Source organism: Anomaloglossus baeobatrachus, chromosome 12 (assembly GCF_048569485.1).
Source record: "Anomaloglossus baeobatrachus isolate aAnoBae1 chromosome 12, aAnoBae1.hap1, whole genome shotgun sequence".
NCBI classification, from domain to species: Eukaryota; Metazoa; Chordata; class Amphibia; order Anura; family Aromobatidae; genus Anomaloglossus; species Anomaloglossus baeobatrachus.
Genome location: NC_134364.1, coordinates 9,384,023 through 9,398,468, shown reverse-complemented (window position 1 = coordinate 9,398,468; position 14,446 = coordinate 9,384,023). Strand labels below are relative to the sequence as shown.

General features: G+C 58.3%; 1 protein-coding gene across 3 annotated transcripts in view; it reads left to right on the top strand.

Moving 5' to 3' along the window:
* The window catches only part of FOXN3 (forkhead box N3), a 188,418-nt gene that overhangs the window by 92,602 nt on the left and 81,370 nt on the right, over positions 1 to 14,446 (top strand). The window contains exons 1-2 of one of the 3 annotated variants that reach the window (XM_075331143.1): positions 3,486 to 3,777; positions 10,181 to 10,734. In XM_075331143.1, the coding sequence (XP_075187258.1) occupies positions 10,195 to 10,734 (540 nt within the window). In that variant the 5' untranslated portion in view covers positions 3,486 to 3,777; positions 10,181 to 10,194. Of the gene's footprint in view, positions 1 to 3,485; positions 3,778 to 10,180; positions 10,735 to 14,446 lie in introns of those variants that run through there. The other 2 variants (XM_075331145.1, XM_075331144.1) reach the window with 2 other exon arrangements.

Here is a 14,446-nt window from a genome sequence, read left to right as displayed (position 1 = left end):
ATAAATGCATGGGTAGCGCTTCATCTCCACTGTGCGCTTCATCTCCACTGTGCGCTTCATCTCCACTGTGCGCTTCATCTCCACTGTGCGCTTCATCTCCACTGTGCGCTTCATCTCCACTGTGCGCTTCATCTCCACTGTGCGCTTCATCTCCACTGTGCGCTTCATCTCCACTGTGCGCTTCATCTCCACTGTGCGCTGCCGAATACAAAGAAAGCCACGAGTTTTGCAATATGGAAATGAGGTGTGAAGTGCTTTGGCACGCCCAGAGCACTTAAAGGGGTTTTCCAGTTAGGATAGATGATAACTTGCTGATCGATGAGTGTGCCTCCGGTGGGCCCAGCACTGATCGGAGAACTTCTATCCGTACCACATGGTGGGGCAGGGTGGTCGCATTCATTCTCTCTGTGCGGCTGCTTAAAAAAGCCAAAGGCAGCACAATGCAGGCCCGCAGGGAGTGAATGCTGCACCGGTTCAGTAAGCGCGCAGCCGCTCCATTATAATGGGAAGAAAGGTTCCCTCTGCGTCAGGAAATCCGGCCCCTGCGTCAATCACCACACCAAAGTGCTGTGCATAGGCGCAAAGGCCTCAGCATTCTACTGCGCATGCGCCGCCCGGCCACACTGTACACTCAGAAGACAAGCGATGAGGATGCCTGACATGGTAGGATGGTGAGGTGGCGCATGCGCAGTAGAACGCAGAGCACTTTCGTGTGGTGATCGATGCAGGTGCTAGATTTCCTAATGTCCCAACACATGGAGCTGTCACCCGTAGAAAGGAAGGCACGAAGAATGGAAGGAACGTCAGGAGGCGCGGTTTCATCAAGTGCTTTGTCACACCCAGAGCACTTAACGCCTCATTTGCATACTGAGAATATTGTAGAGTTTTCCAGATTCGGCCAGCATCTAGCGGATATTACTGCAGAGATGCGCTTATCTCCCCACCCACATACTGCTCAGGGAGATGGGGGCCGCGTCCCTCCCCACTGGAGCCCCTCATCCTGCAGATGCTCTCCTCTCCTGTTACATTGGATCACCCATCTGTACAAATCTCCCCTGCACCCCAGTGCTGACTATATGGGCAGCCCCATAGTTCCCCCTCTACCCTCCAGCCTCACCTTGTGTGCCCTCCTCTCTTTCCCAGCGTCCTCAACATCCTCCCAGCCTGGCCGCCTCCCCATTGTAACCCGGTAGCCTCCTCCTGGTCTCCTTTTATTCTCCTCCTCCACACGGCCTTCTCCTCCTGGCCTCCTCCTCTTCTCCTCCTGACCACCTCCACCCAGCTTTCTCATGTTCTCCTTCCACCCTAGCCTCCTCCTCCTCCTCCTCCCGGCCTCTTCTCCCTTCAGGCCTCCTCCTTCCCTTTAATTCCTTACCTCGGAATTCTAACCCCTCGCTGCAGCGTCCCTCCAACCACCTTCGGCCTCTTTTTCCTCCCCCTTCGGCCTCCTCCCCTTCCCAGCTTTCTTTTCCCTCCCAGCCTCCTCCTTCCTCCTGGGCTCCTCCTCCTTCCTGGCTTGCTCCTTCTCCTGGTCTCCTCCTCCTCTATCCCCCTCCAGCCTCCCCCTAATCTCTTCCTCCCCCCCCCCTGGTCACCTCCTCCTCCTTCCCTTCAACCTCCTCTCCCCTTAGCGACCTCCTTCTCCCCCCCGCCTCCTTCCATCGGCCTCCTCCTTCTCCCCCCCCCCGGCCCCCTTCTTCTCACTCCTCCCCTTTACCTCCACTTCTTGCCTCCCCCGGGCCTCCTACTTTTCCCCCCTTCCCCCGGACCTCCTCCATCTTCCCCTCTGGGCCTCCTCCATCCTCCTCCTCTCCTAGTCCCCCTGGCCTCCTCTTCCTCCCCTTGACCTCCTCCTCCTTTTCTCCACTGGCCTCTTCCTTCTCCTCCCCTCGGCCTCTTCCTCTCCTCAGCCCCCTGGCCACCTTATCAGTCTCCTCCCCTGGTCGCCTCCTCCCTCCTCCTCCCTTTCCTCTCATCTTCCTCCTCCTCTCCTCCCCCAGGCCTCCTTCATCCTTCCTTCCCTGGGCCTCCTCCATCCTTTCTCCATCCTCCCCTCTTTGCCGCCTCCTTCATCCAACCGCTCCCCCTCCATCCTCCTCCTTCCCCCAGCCTCCTCTTCCTCCACCTTAGCCTCTGCCCCCGGCTTCCTCCTCCCCTTCTCCACTAGTCTCCTCTTCCCCCGGCCTCTTTCTTCCCCTCCCCTCGGTCTCCTTCTCTCTTAGTCCCACCTGGCCTCCTCTTCCTTCTCCCCTGGTCTCATCCTCCCTCCTCTCCCACTCAGCCTCCTCCATCCTTCCCCCCTCCCCCATCCTTCCCCTCCTCCATCCTTCCCCTCCTCCATCCTTCCCCCCCCCCTCCTCCATCCTTCCCCCCCCCCCCCCCCCTCCTCCATCCTTCCCCCTCCTCCATCCATCCTCCCCCGCCTTCCCCCCCCTCCTCCTCCTCCATCCCTCCTTCCCCTCCTCCCCTCCCCCATCGCCTCCTCCATCCATCCCCCCCCCCCCAGTCTCCTCCATCCTCCGCCCTTCTCCTAGTCCCCCCTGGCCTCCTCTTTCTCCATCTCCGCCTCCTCCTCTCCACCCCCCGGCCTACTCCTACTCCGCTCGGTGGCCTCCTCTTCCCCTTCTCCACTAGTCTCCTCCTCCTCTGCTCCTAGTCCCCCCTGGCCTCCTCTTCCTCCTCCCCTAGTCTCATCCTTCCTCCTCCTCTCGGCCTCCCCCTCAGCCTTCTCCCTCTCCTCTCATCCTCCTCCCCCCCACTCCCCCGGGCCTCCTCCATCCTCCCTTTCCCACTAGTCTCCTCCTCCGCCTGGCCTCTTCTTTCCCCTCCCCTCTGCCTCCTCCGCTTCTCATCCTCCCCCCCACTCCCCCGGGCCTCCTCTATCCTCCCTTTCCCACTAGTCTCCTCCTCCTCCGCCTGGCCTCTTCTTTCCCCTCCCCTCGGCCTCCTCCGCTCCTAGTCCCCCTCTGGCGTTCTCTTCCTCCTCCCCTGGTCTCATCCTTCCTCCTCTCGGCCTCCCCCTCAGCCTCCCTCTCCTCTCATCCTCCTCCCCCCCACTTCCCCTGGGCATCCTCCCCTCGGCCTCCTCCTCCTTCTTCCCCGTGCCTCCTACATCCTCCTCCTTCTCCCCCCCCGGGCCTCCACCATCCTCCCCTCCCTGGGCCTCCATCCTTCCCTCCGCCTCATTCTCCATCCCCCCCGGCCTCTTCCTCTCTTCTCTTAGTCTCCTCTAGCCTCCTTTTCCTCCTCCTCCTCCTCGGCCTCCACCCCCCCACCCCCGGCTTCCCCCCTCGGCTTCCCCCCTCGGCCTCTTCATTTCCTCTCCTAGTCCCCCCTGGCCTCCTCAGCCTCCCCCCCTTCTCCACTATTCTCCTGCCCCCGGCCTCCTCCTTTTCCTCCCTTTGGCCTCTCCTCTTCTCCTAGTCCTCCCTGGTCTCCTCTTCCTCCCCCTCAGCCTCCTCCCCCTCAGCCTCCTCCCCTGGTCTCCTCTTCCCTCCGTCCTCCTCTCGGCTTACTCCTCACCTTCCTCCCTCTTCTCCCGTCCTCCTCCTAAGCCTCCAAACCCCCCCCCTTTTCCTCCCCTCGGCCTCCCCTTCGTCCTAGTCCCCCCTGGCCTCCTCTTCCTCCCCCTCAGCCTCCTCCCCTGGTCTCCTCCTCCCTCGGCCCGGCCCACGCTTCCCCCTCCGGACATGTGCGGCGCTCTCCGTGCGATCAGTGGAGGCTGCGGCCCCTGCACGTGCTGCGCCCCCGGTACCCCGAGTCTGGGGGTTCGGCCAGGTAAGTGGGGGAGGGGGGTGGGTCTGCTGGGCTCACGTGACTGCCCCCCACTTCCTCTGCCTCTGGGTGCAGACGCTTCCTGCTTCTCCCCGGCTGCTTCTGGTTCTGTGGTGTTTCTAGAGGTCCCGTGCAGAGGAGGCTGCTCATGGAGGGTCGGCACAGCTGCTGCAGAAGCTCTTCGTGAAGAGCAGGGACTCGGGGCCTCCTGTAAAGTTCTGCGAAGCTCTGGCTGTTGATTGACAGGTCACTTGTTTTCATGCTGCACAACATGGGGGAGGGGGCACGTACTTATGTGTATTGCTGCGGATGGGAGGAGGCTGGGTGTCCTAAATTAAGACCCCCCCCCCCCCCCTCCATCTCCCCTTATGCTGCTGCAGAACCTCTTTTATAAGGAGAGACTCTCCTGTCAGTCTCTGAGGATGATTGACAATACTTGTAAGAAAGTTGTATCCATTGGCAGGTTATAATGTAAAGCCCCCCCTCCTCCTCACACCCCCAGAGGTGACTGCTCGCTGACCCAGCTGCTGCAGAACCTCTCTCAGAAGCTCCCAGGCACTATCACTATGATCCAGTACAGGGACAGTTTGCTGATTACTTTGTAACTGTATAGGCCCTGTACTGATAATGGGGGGACGTCCTGGAGAACTCCAGCCCCCCGCCCTTTCCTCTCGTGCTGCTGGCGTGTCCCCCTGTCCGCCATACATGTAAGACGTGGAGGACGAGCGGTTAGGAGGCGACATGGGAGGACTGACCGGCCTCAGCCAATGATCCCGGAGTGCGGAGGCCATGATTATAGGGTGTCGCAATCCCCTCTGACAACTCCTCTGCCCACCACTCCCACCCCTGACAACTCCCTCCTGCCCCAGCAGCTTTTTCTGCCCCCTCTTTCTTTCTGAGCCCCCCCCCCCCTCTTTCTTTCGGTGCCCCAGCAGCTTTTTTTTTGCCCTTTTCTTTCTGCCCTTCTCTTTCTTTCTTCCCCTCTCTTTTTCTGCCCCCTCTTTTTCGTTCTGAGCCCCTCTCTTTCTCTCGTTCTGCCTTGTCTCTTTCTGCCACGCCCTCTCGCGTTCTGCCCCCTCTTCCTGCCCCCTCTCTCATTCTGCCACCCTATCTCTCTGCCACCTACTCTCTTGCACGTTCTGCCCCCTCTTCCTACCCCCTCTCGCGTTCTGCCCCCTCTTCCTGCCCCCTCTCGCGTTCTGCCCCCTCCTCCTGCCCCCTCTCGCGTTCTGCCCCCTCTTCCTGCCCCCTCTCGCGTTCTGCCCCCTCTTCCTGCCCCCTCTCGCGTTCTGCCCCCTCTTCCTGCCCCCTCTCGCGTTCTGCCCCCTCCTCCTGCCCCCTCTCGCGTTCTGCCCCCTCTTCCTGCCCCCTCTCGCGTTCTGCCCCCTCCTCCTGCCCCCTCTCGCGTTCTGCCCCCTCTTCCTGCCCCCTCTCGCGTTCTGCCCCCTCTTCCTGCCCCCTCTCGCGTTCTGCCCCCTCCTCCTGCCCCCTCTCGCGTTCTGCCCCCTCTTCCTGCCCCCTCTCGCGTTCTGCCCCCTCTTCCTGGCCCCTCTCGCGTTCTGCCCCCTCTCGCGTTCTGCCCCCTCTTCCTGCCCCCTCTCGCGTTCTGCCCCCTCTTCCTGCCCCCTCTCGCGTTCTGCCCCCTCTTCCTGCCCCCTCTCGCGTTCTGCCCCCTCTCGCGTTCTGCCCCCTCTCGCGTTCTGCCCCCTCTCGCGTTCTGCCCCCTCTCGCGTTCTGCCCCCTCTCGCGTTCTGCCCCCTCTCGCGTTCTGCCCCCTCTCGCGTTCTGCCCCCTCTCGCGTTCTGCCCCCTCTCGCGTTCTGCCCCCTCTCGCGTTCTGCCCCCTCTTCCTGCCCCCTCTCGCGTTCTGCCCCCTCTTCCTGCCCCCTCTCGCGTTCTGCCCCCTCTCGCGTTCTGCCCCCTCTCGCGTTCTGCCCCCTCTTCCTGCCCCCTCTCGCGTTCTGCCCCCTCTCGCGTTCTGCCCCCTCTCGCGTTCTGCCCCCTCTCGCGTTCTGCCCCCTCTCGCGTTCTGCCCCCTCTCGCGTTCTGCCCCCTCTCGCGTTCTGCCCCCTCTCGCGTTCTGCCCCCTCTCGCGTTCTGCCCCCTCTTCCTGCCCCCTCTCGCGTTCTGCCCCCTCTTCCTGCCCCCTCTCGCGTTCTGCCCCCTCTCGCGTTCTGCCCCCTCTCGCGTTCTGCCCCCTCTCGCGTTCTGCCCCCTCTTCCTGCCCCCTCTCGCGTTCTGCCCCCTCTTCCTGCCCCCTCTCGCGTTCTGCCCCCTCTCGCGTTCTGCCCCCTCTCGCGTTCTGCCCCCTCTCGCGTTCTGCCCCCTCTCGCGTTCTGCCCCCTCTCGCGTTCTGCCCCCTCTCGCGTTCTGCCCCCTCTCGCGTTCTGCCCGCCCCGCTGTGCCCCCTCCACCAGTAAACCCTCTTCATTGACTCCTGATGAAGTGTGGTGTTTGCACAGTCCTCCAGTACTTTATCCTCCATAAACCCCCTGAATAGCCGCCCGCGCCCCCTGAACTCGCCCTTTGTGTTTGGAAACCTGTAAACACAGAGGAGAAGTTGTGAGGTGGCAGCCAGCAGCCGCTTCTGTGCCTTTAAGAAGTAACCCCTTACATGCCGGGCTAAAGAAATTCAGTCCAACCAAAATAATGAATCTTATTGTTTATTGTGCACTTATTGTATATAGAGGGGCGAAACGTCCGTCAGGTGACTGCGCCCCGACACTGATCATCCGCAGGACGTGCAAAAGCAATAGCTCCCTGTAATGTTATAATGGGCAGATGCAAGCGCTGAGACAGCGGCCGACGCTGGGGGTGCGGGATAATGACACTGGGGGGTACAGGATAATGACACTGGGGGTACAGGATAATGACACTGGGGGTACAGGATAATGACACTGGGGGTACAGGATAATGACACTGGGGGTACAGGATAATGACACTGGCACTGGGGGTACAGGATAATGACACTGGGGGTGCAGGATAATGATGCTGACACTGGGGGTACAGGATAATGATGCTGACACTGGGGGTACAGGATAATGACGCTGACACTGGGGGTACAGGATAATGACGCTGACACTGGGGGTACAGGATACTGACACTGGGGGTGCAGGATAATGATGCTGACACTGGGGTACGGGATAATGACACTGGGGGTACGGGATAATGACACTGGGGTACAGGATAATGACACTGACACTGGGGGTACAGGATAATGACGCTGACACTGGGGGTACAGGATACTGACACTGGGGGTACGGGATAATGACACTGGGGGTACGGGATAATGACACTGGGGGTACAGGATAATGACACTGGGGTACGGGATAATGACACTGGGGTACGGGATAATGACACTGACACTGGGGGTACGGGATAATGACACTGGGGGTACAGGATAATGACACTGGGGGTACAGGATAATGACACTGACACTGGGGGTACAGGATAATGACACTGGGGGTACAGGATAATGACACTGACACTGGGGGTACAGGATAATGACACTGGGGTACGGGATAATGACACTGGGGTACGGGATAATGACACTGGGGTACGGGATAATGACACTGGGGGTACAGGATAATGACACTGACACTGGGGTACGGGATAATGACACTGGGGGTACAGGATAATGACACTGGGGTACGGGATAATGACACTGGGGGTGCAGGATAATGACGCTGAGACTGGGGTACGGGATAATGACACTGGGGGTACAGGATAATGACACTGGGGTACGGGATAATGACACTGGGGGTGCAGGATAATGACGCTGACACTGGGGGTACAGGATAATGACACTGGGGGTACAGGATAATGACACTGACACTGGGGGTACAGGATAATGACACTGGGGGTACAGGATAATGACACTGACACTGGGGGTACAGGATAATGACACTGGGGGTACAGGATAATGACACTGGGGGTACAGGATAATGACACTGACACTGGGGTACGGGATAATGACACTGGGGGTACAGGATAATGACACTGGGGTACGGGATAATGACACTGGGGGTACAGGATAATGACACTGGGGGTACAGGATAATGACACTGACACTGGGGGTACAGGATAATGACACTGGGGGTACAGGATAATGACACTGGGGGTACAGGATAATGACACTGGGGGTACAGGATAATGACACTGGGGGTACAGGATAATGACACTGGGGGTACAGGATAATGACACTGGGGGTACGGGATAATGACACTGGGGGTACAGGATAATGACACTGGGGGTACAGGATAATGACGCTGGGGTACAGGATAATGACGCTGACACTGGGGGTAATGGCTGATAATTGGGGTACAGCGCAGCTTGGTTGTGTAATACATGGTGAAGATGTCGGGGTACCCTCTTCTTGTTCATGGTCCTGGGTTTTGGGGGGACGAGCCGCCATAACAATATTGCACGCGGTGTCTCCGCTTCTCGGTGATCAGAGCCGCTGGTTGCCATGGCGACCTTCGATGAAATGACTGCGCGCTCGGCCCTGGTATCGCTTTCTGAGCGGAGGCTCCTGGGACTTTCTCTATTTAGCTTGAGAAAAGTTATGGGAAAGTTTTTAAGAGGCGTCTGAGAACCTGTAACCCCCGCTATTTCCATCTGTCAGGACCCCGGGTGCGGTACCTGCGTTACCTGCGGTTTCCATCCTTCGTGATGGGGACGGTTCTGTCTCCAGGTGACAAGGAATTGGAGACTCCCTTAGGAACCAATCAGATTTCAGCTTTCATTGTCCCAGGACTGGAAATATATATAAAGCGTAATCTGATTGGTTGCCCTTTAGAAACAAGAGGCCATATCAACCAATCAGTTCACAGCTCTCATTTCAATTCTGCACCAGATAGATAAGAGCTGCAGTGTGATTGGCTGCTTTCTATTTTATTCCTTAAAAATGAAATCCTCCTTCACTGGACCCCATTATAGTGTATGGGCCCCTCCGGGTGCAGTGTTGTGATCGTCATGTCCTCCTCGTGTGATGTCAGCCGGACGCTGTTTACTCACTTATTTCCTGTACTGCTTCTCCAGTCGCTCCCAGAGCTGCATTCACAATTCTTCTGTCTGTAGAGAAGCGCCGGTGACCTCCCCGGTGACCGCGCCGTGTGTTTAGCTGACGTCTGTCGTGAGTCTTCCCATTCACTGACAGCAAGCAGAGCCCAGAGGCCCCGTTCATGTCATGTCTGCCCGACAAATTGATACAAATTGTGCTACATTGTAGCGGAACGTGCGACTCATCGCTGTAATGAGGTCGGGAAAACCGGCTGAAGGCAAAAATAACAAGGATTTTACATTTTCCCCAAATTCCTGAATTGCTCGAATTTGGTGCCAAAAAACAAAAACGGGAACAAATTCAACAAGAAGAAGAAACTTCAGAACTTTTTTTTTTGGACAGAAACCTGCGGCCGCCGAGATTGCTGGGGTCCACCGTCACTTTGTGATTAGAGGTGGTTTGACCTCCGGACCCCCGTGACCCTGACAATGAGGGGGCTACAGCGCCGGTGTGATGTGATTGTTGTGGAGGTAGGGTTTAGTGGGGACTCGTCCCTTTTATTCTCAGTGATGTATGGACTAACCCTTTAACTCCTGGTAGCTCCTCACCCTGTGGCTGCAGGCATGACTTCTGATTTGGAGGTGCTTTGACCTCCGGACCCCCGTGACCCTGAGAATGAGGGGGCCACAGTGCCGGAGTGATGCGAGTGTTGTTGGGTTTGGGTTTAGTGGGGACTCGCCCCTTTTATTCTCAGCGATGTATGGACTAACCCTTTAACTCCTGGTAGCTCCTCACCCTGTGGCTGCAGGCATGACCTCTGATTTGGAGGTGGTTTGACCTCCGGACCCCCGTGACCCTGACAATGAGGGGGCTACAGCGCCGGTGTGATGCGATTGTTGCGGGGGTAGGGTTTGGGTTTAGCGGGTACTCGTCCCTTTTATTCTTAGCGATGTATGGACTAACCCTTTAACTCCTGGTAGCTCCTCACCCTGTGGCTGCAGGCATGACTTCTGATTTGGAGGTGGTTTGACCTCCGGACCCCCGTGACCCTGACAATGAGGGGGCTGCAGCGCCGGTGTGATGCGAGTGTTGCGGGGATAGGGTTTGGGTTTAGTTGGGACTCGCCCCTTGTATTCTCAGCGATGTATGGACTAACCCTTTAACTCCTGGTAGTTCCGCACCCTGTGGCTGCGGGCATGACCTCTTCTGATTTGGAGGTGCTCTGACCCCCGTGACCCTGAGAATGAGGGGGCTGCAACGCCGGAGTGATGCGAGTGTTGTTGGGCTTGGGTTTCGTGGGGACTCGCCCCTTGTATTCTCAGCGATGTATGGACTAACCCTTTAACTCCTGGCAGCTCCTCACTTCTTGTCTTCACATCTAATCTTTGTGTTCTGCTCCTTCCAGGAAACGTTGTCTAAATGGGTCCAGTGATGCCCCCCAGTAAGAAGCCGGAGGGGACGGGAATCAGCGTCTCCAGCCAGTGTTTCCGGAGCAGCACGCTGTCCACCCCGCTCCATGATGACGACGACTTAGACTTCTCCCCTCCGCCGGTGAAGACGAGCAAGGAGAAGGGCGGCATGGAGGACGAGGAGCTAACCAATTTGAACTGGCTCCACGAGAGCAAAAACTTGCTGAAAAGTTTTGGGGACTCGGTGTTACGGAGCGTCAGCCCCGTTCAGGACATCGACGAGGACACCCCGCCCTCCCCCGCCCAGTCTGACATGCCCTACGACGCCAAGCAGAACCCCAACTGTAAGCCCCCCTACTCCTTCAGCTGCCTCATATTTATGGCCATCGAGGATTCTCCCACCAAGAGACTTCCCGTCAAGGATATTTACAATTGGATCCTGGAACACTTCCCGTACTTCGCCAACGCGCCCACGGGCTGGAAGAACTCGGTGCGGCACAACCTGTCCCTCAATAAATGCTTCAAGAAAGTGGATAAGGACAGGAGTCAGGTAAGACGCCATTGTGCGGAGCGGCCCCCCGGACCCCCGGTCCACCCTGCGGCGGAGGGGATCGGCCATCTTTGGGCCGGCAGCTGCCATCTCATCATGTATCGGACCCATTAGCAGTTTCCTCCTTCCGTAGATTCGCGGGATATAAGCTCCATATCTGGGAGGGACCTGTTATCTAGGACCGGAACCGGCCGGCGGAAGCTGCCAGAAACCCAATGGGCCAACATCCAGGAAACGCTGGGAGTTGTAGTCCTTCCTTACTCTCCCACTCTGTTTGGTAGCTTTGCGCTCAGGGCTCTGGGAAAGCTGGGTGGACAGCGCCCGGCTCTGTATCCCCACATTGATACAATGTTACACTTATATATGGAGACTTGGGGGGGACACATTAACCCCCGAGGGTGGGGGGCTCTCGCAGGTAATCTGAGCTTTCGCCCCCCTCCCCTCCCCCGTAATGTCCCTTCTGCCCGTGAGTTTCCGAATCCGCTGCCATCTGGTCCTCGGCTGCAGAGAGGAATTTTCTCTTGTATACGTGTTTCCATAGCAACGGCCTCACAGTTGATAGGGAGAGTAACCAGTTGCCATGGTGACAGAGTTCCTGATGTGGCGGTTTGTGCGTGTGGGGAGAGGCGAGCGCGGGAGCCGTGTGGTGCAGCTATTATATAGGGGACGCGGGTGGGGGGGCGCGTGACGCCATGTCAAATGTTAGCTTTATTTTTGGATATTTTCGCAGTCGCCTCGCTGTGATTTTTTTTTTTTGCCTCTTACGTCGAGTCAGCGGCTTCTGCGCTAAAAATAGAAAATTTGAATACGGTGGGGGGACGCGGATGTGGCCGTCGCACGGGCGCCGTTGTGTAGGACTACACGTCCCAGCATGACCAGACTGCTCATGTGTGAGGCCAAAAATAACCCCCCCCCCCCGATAGGTAAGGAATTGGGAGTAAGAGTACAGCTTTCCCAGACCCCTGAGCGGGTCCATAATGATTGTCACCCATGAAAAATGGAACGAATATCTGCCCCCCAGACGAGATGATGGGGAGGGTCTGGTGGCGCCATCATTACCAGTGCAACCCCCCCTACCCGTTATACCATTGAGGATCTGTAGAAAGCTGGGTAACCCTCGCGCCTCTTGCGCTCCACCTCGCGCCTCTTGCGCTCCACCTCGCGCCTCTTGCGCTTCACCTCGCGCCTCCCGCGCTTCACCTCGCGCCTCTTGTGCTACGCCTCTTGCGCTCCGCCTCGCGCCTCTTGCGCTCCGCCTCGTGCCTCTTGCGGTCCCCCTCGCTCCTCTTGCGCTCCACCTCGCACCTCCCGCGTTTCACCTCACGCCTCTAGTGCTACGCCTCACGCCTCCCTTTCTCCACCTCGCACCTCCCGCGTTTCACCTCACGCTTCTAGTGCTACGCCTCACGCCTCCCTTTCTCCACCTCGCACCTCCCGCGTTTCACCTCACGCCTCTTGTGCTCTACCTCACGCCTCCCTTGCTCCACCTCGCTCCTCTTGTGCTCCCATCGCGCCTCCCGCGCTCCCCTCGCACCTCCCGTGCTCCCCCTCGCGCCTCTTGCGCTCTGCCTCGCGCCTCCCTTTCTCCACTTCGCGCCTCCTGTGCTCCACCTCGCGCCTTATGCGCTCTGCCTCGCGTCTCCCTTGCTCCACATCGCTCCTCTTGTGCTCCCCTCGCACCTCCCGCGCTCCACCTCGCGCCTTATGCGCTCTGCCACGCGCCTCCCTTTCTCCACCTCGCTCCTCTTGTGCTCCCCTCGCTCCTCTTGTGCTCCCCTCGCTCCTCTTGTGCTCCCCTCGCTCCTCTTGTGCTCCCCTCGCTCCTCTTGTGCTCCCCTCGCTCCTCTTGTGCTCCCCTCGCTCCTCTTGTGCTCCCCTCGCTCCTCTTGTGCTCCGCCTCGCTCCTCTTGTGCTCCGCCTCGCTCCTCTTGTGCTCCGCCTCGCTCCTCTTGTGCTCCCCTCGCTCCTCTTGTGCTCCCCTTGCTCCTCTTGTGCTCCCCTTGCTCCTCTTGTGCTCCCCTCGCTCCTCTTGTGCTCCCCTCGCTCCTCTTGTGCTCCCCTCGCTCCTCTTGTGCTCCGCTCGCTCCTCTTGTGCTCCGCTCGCTCCTCTTGTGCTCCCCTTGTGCTCCGCTCGCTCCTCTTGTGCTCCCCTCGCTCCTCTTGTGCTCCCCCTCGCTCCTCTTGTGCTCCCCCTCGCGCCTCTTGCGCTCTGCCTCGCGCCTCCCTTTCTTCACCTCGCGCCTCCTGTGCTCCACCTCGCGCCTTATGCGCTCTGCCTCGCGCCTCCCTTGCTCCACCTCGCTCCTCTTGTGCTCCCCTCGCGCCTCCCGCGCTGCTCCACCTCGCGCCTCCTTGTGGCAGCGCACGGTCTGCGTCTTTGCCTCGGATTACTGATCCCTTCCGCGGCTCTTCCACATGTTCTGTCTGCACCGAGTCCTCCATTAAGGGCTCCTCCGCCCGCAGAAAGCACCATCGTCATCATTTATTCAGTAATATTCCATCGGGAGCGGCGCTGGTCATGTGACTGCGCCGTTCTCCGACCTGCAGCGACTCCTGATGTTTTCTAGATTTGGCTCCTACGGATTCCTCGCTCCTATCCACAAAATATTCCGGGGCGCCCGATGTCCAGCGACGACCAATATGGCTGCCACTAAGGCTTGCGTACGGATGTCCTGACATGCAATCACTGCCCATAGTCATTGTTCCTTGTATATCGGGGGTCTGGGAGAGTTGGGTGCCCTGTATCAGCCGCCATATTGGTGCTCGGGTCTCCAGTACACATTCCCTGTGCTGGAGCCCGTCGCTGCAGACCCCGCAGATCCCGTATTGGCACTGTGGGACTCGTGCAGGGGACCCCGGCAGCGGACGCCATGTTTGTTGCCATCAAACGTCCCCAGAAAAGAAACTTTGTAGCAACTATTCAGAAGGGACCGATGCTGGGATTCCGCGTCCCTTTAATTCTCCTCCGTTGTGGCGGTGTGCGCCGTACGCGATGTAACCGATCCGCTCCTCTTTGTTGCGGGGCGTTGGGCTGTAGGTCGGGGGTATTTTTAGACGCCCGGTGTCTTGTCCTCTAGGGTGGTATCACTTATCCTGGAAGGACGTCCCGGCTCGGACTGTGTCTGACGAGGACCGTTACAGCCAAACAGAGGATAGAAGCGAAAAGGGGCCGAGATTAGGAAGAACAGAGAGAAAAACTCATTAAAAATAACTCTTATTAAAGGTTTATTTGCACACCCCCAAATTTTAAATTTGCCCGTGGGGTGTGAGGGGCACGTTTCTGCTACCCCCTTACATACAGATTTAATATTTGGGAGTGTTAAAATCTAACAACTAAGTTTTAATAATAATATTACTAATAAAAGTTGTATTTTCTCGGGGTCTGACGAGGACGTGCTCCTGTCGTGGTGGGTGGAGTGATCACGGGGTCCCGAGCCATAAAATAACAGGTGATCCTTAAGAAATGGATCCACATCTCTGGAACATTGGGGGGATTTAAAGGGATTTATCGTCAGGACGAGCCGTACATGTCTGATGCTTTCATGTTCCGCCTCTGGGATCCGCTTCTGCTTCCTCGTTTTGTGCCGCCATCTCGCATTCTCCCATTAAAGTGAATGGAGATTGTCGCTCCTGGAGAACCGCAGCGCTGTTCCCAGCAACACAAGATACAGCACATTTAGGGAGGTGCCGATCCCAGAGGGGGGCCCTGAAT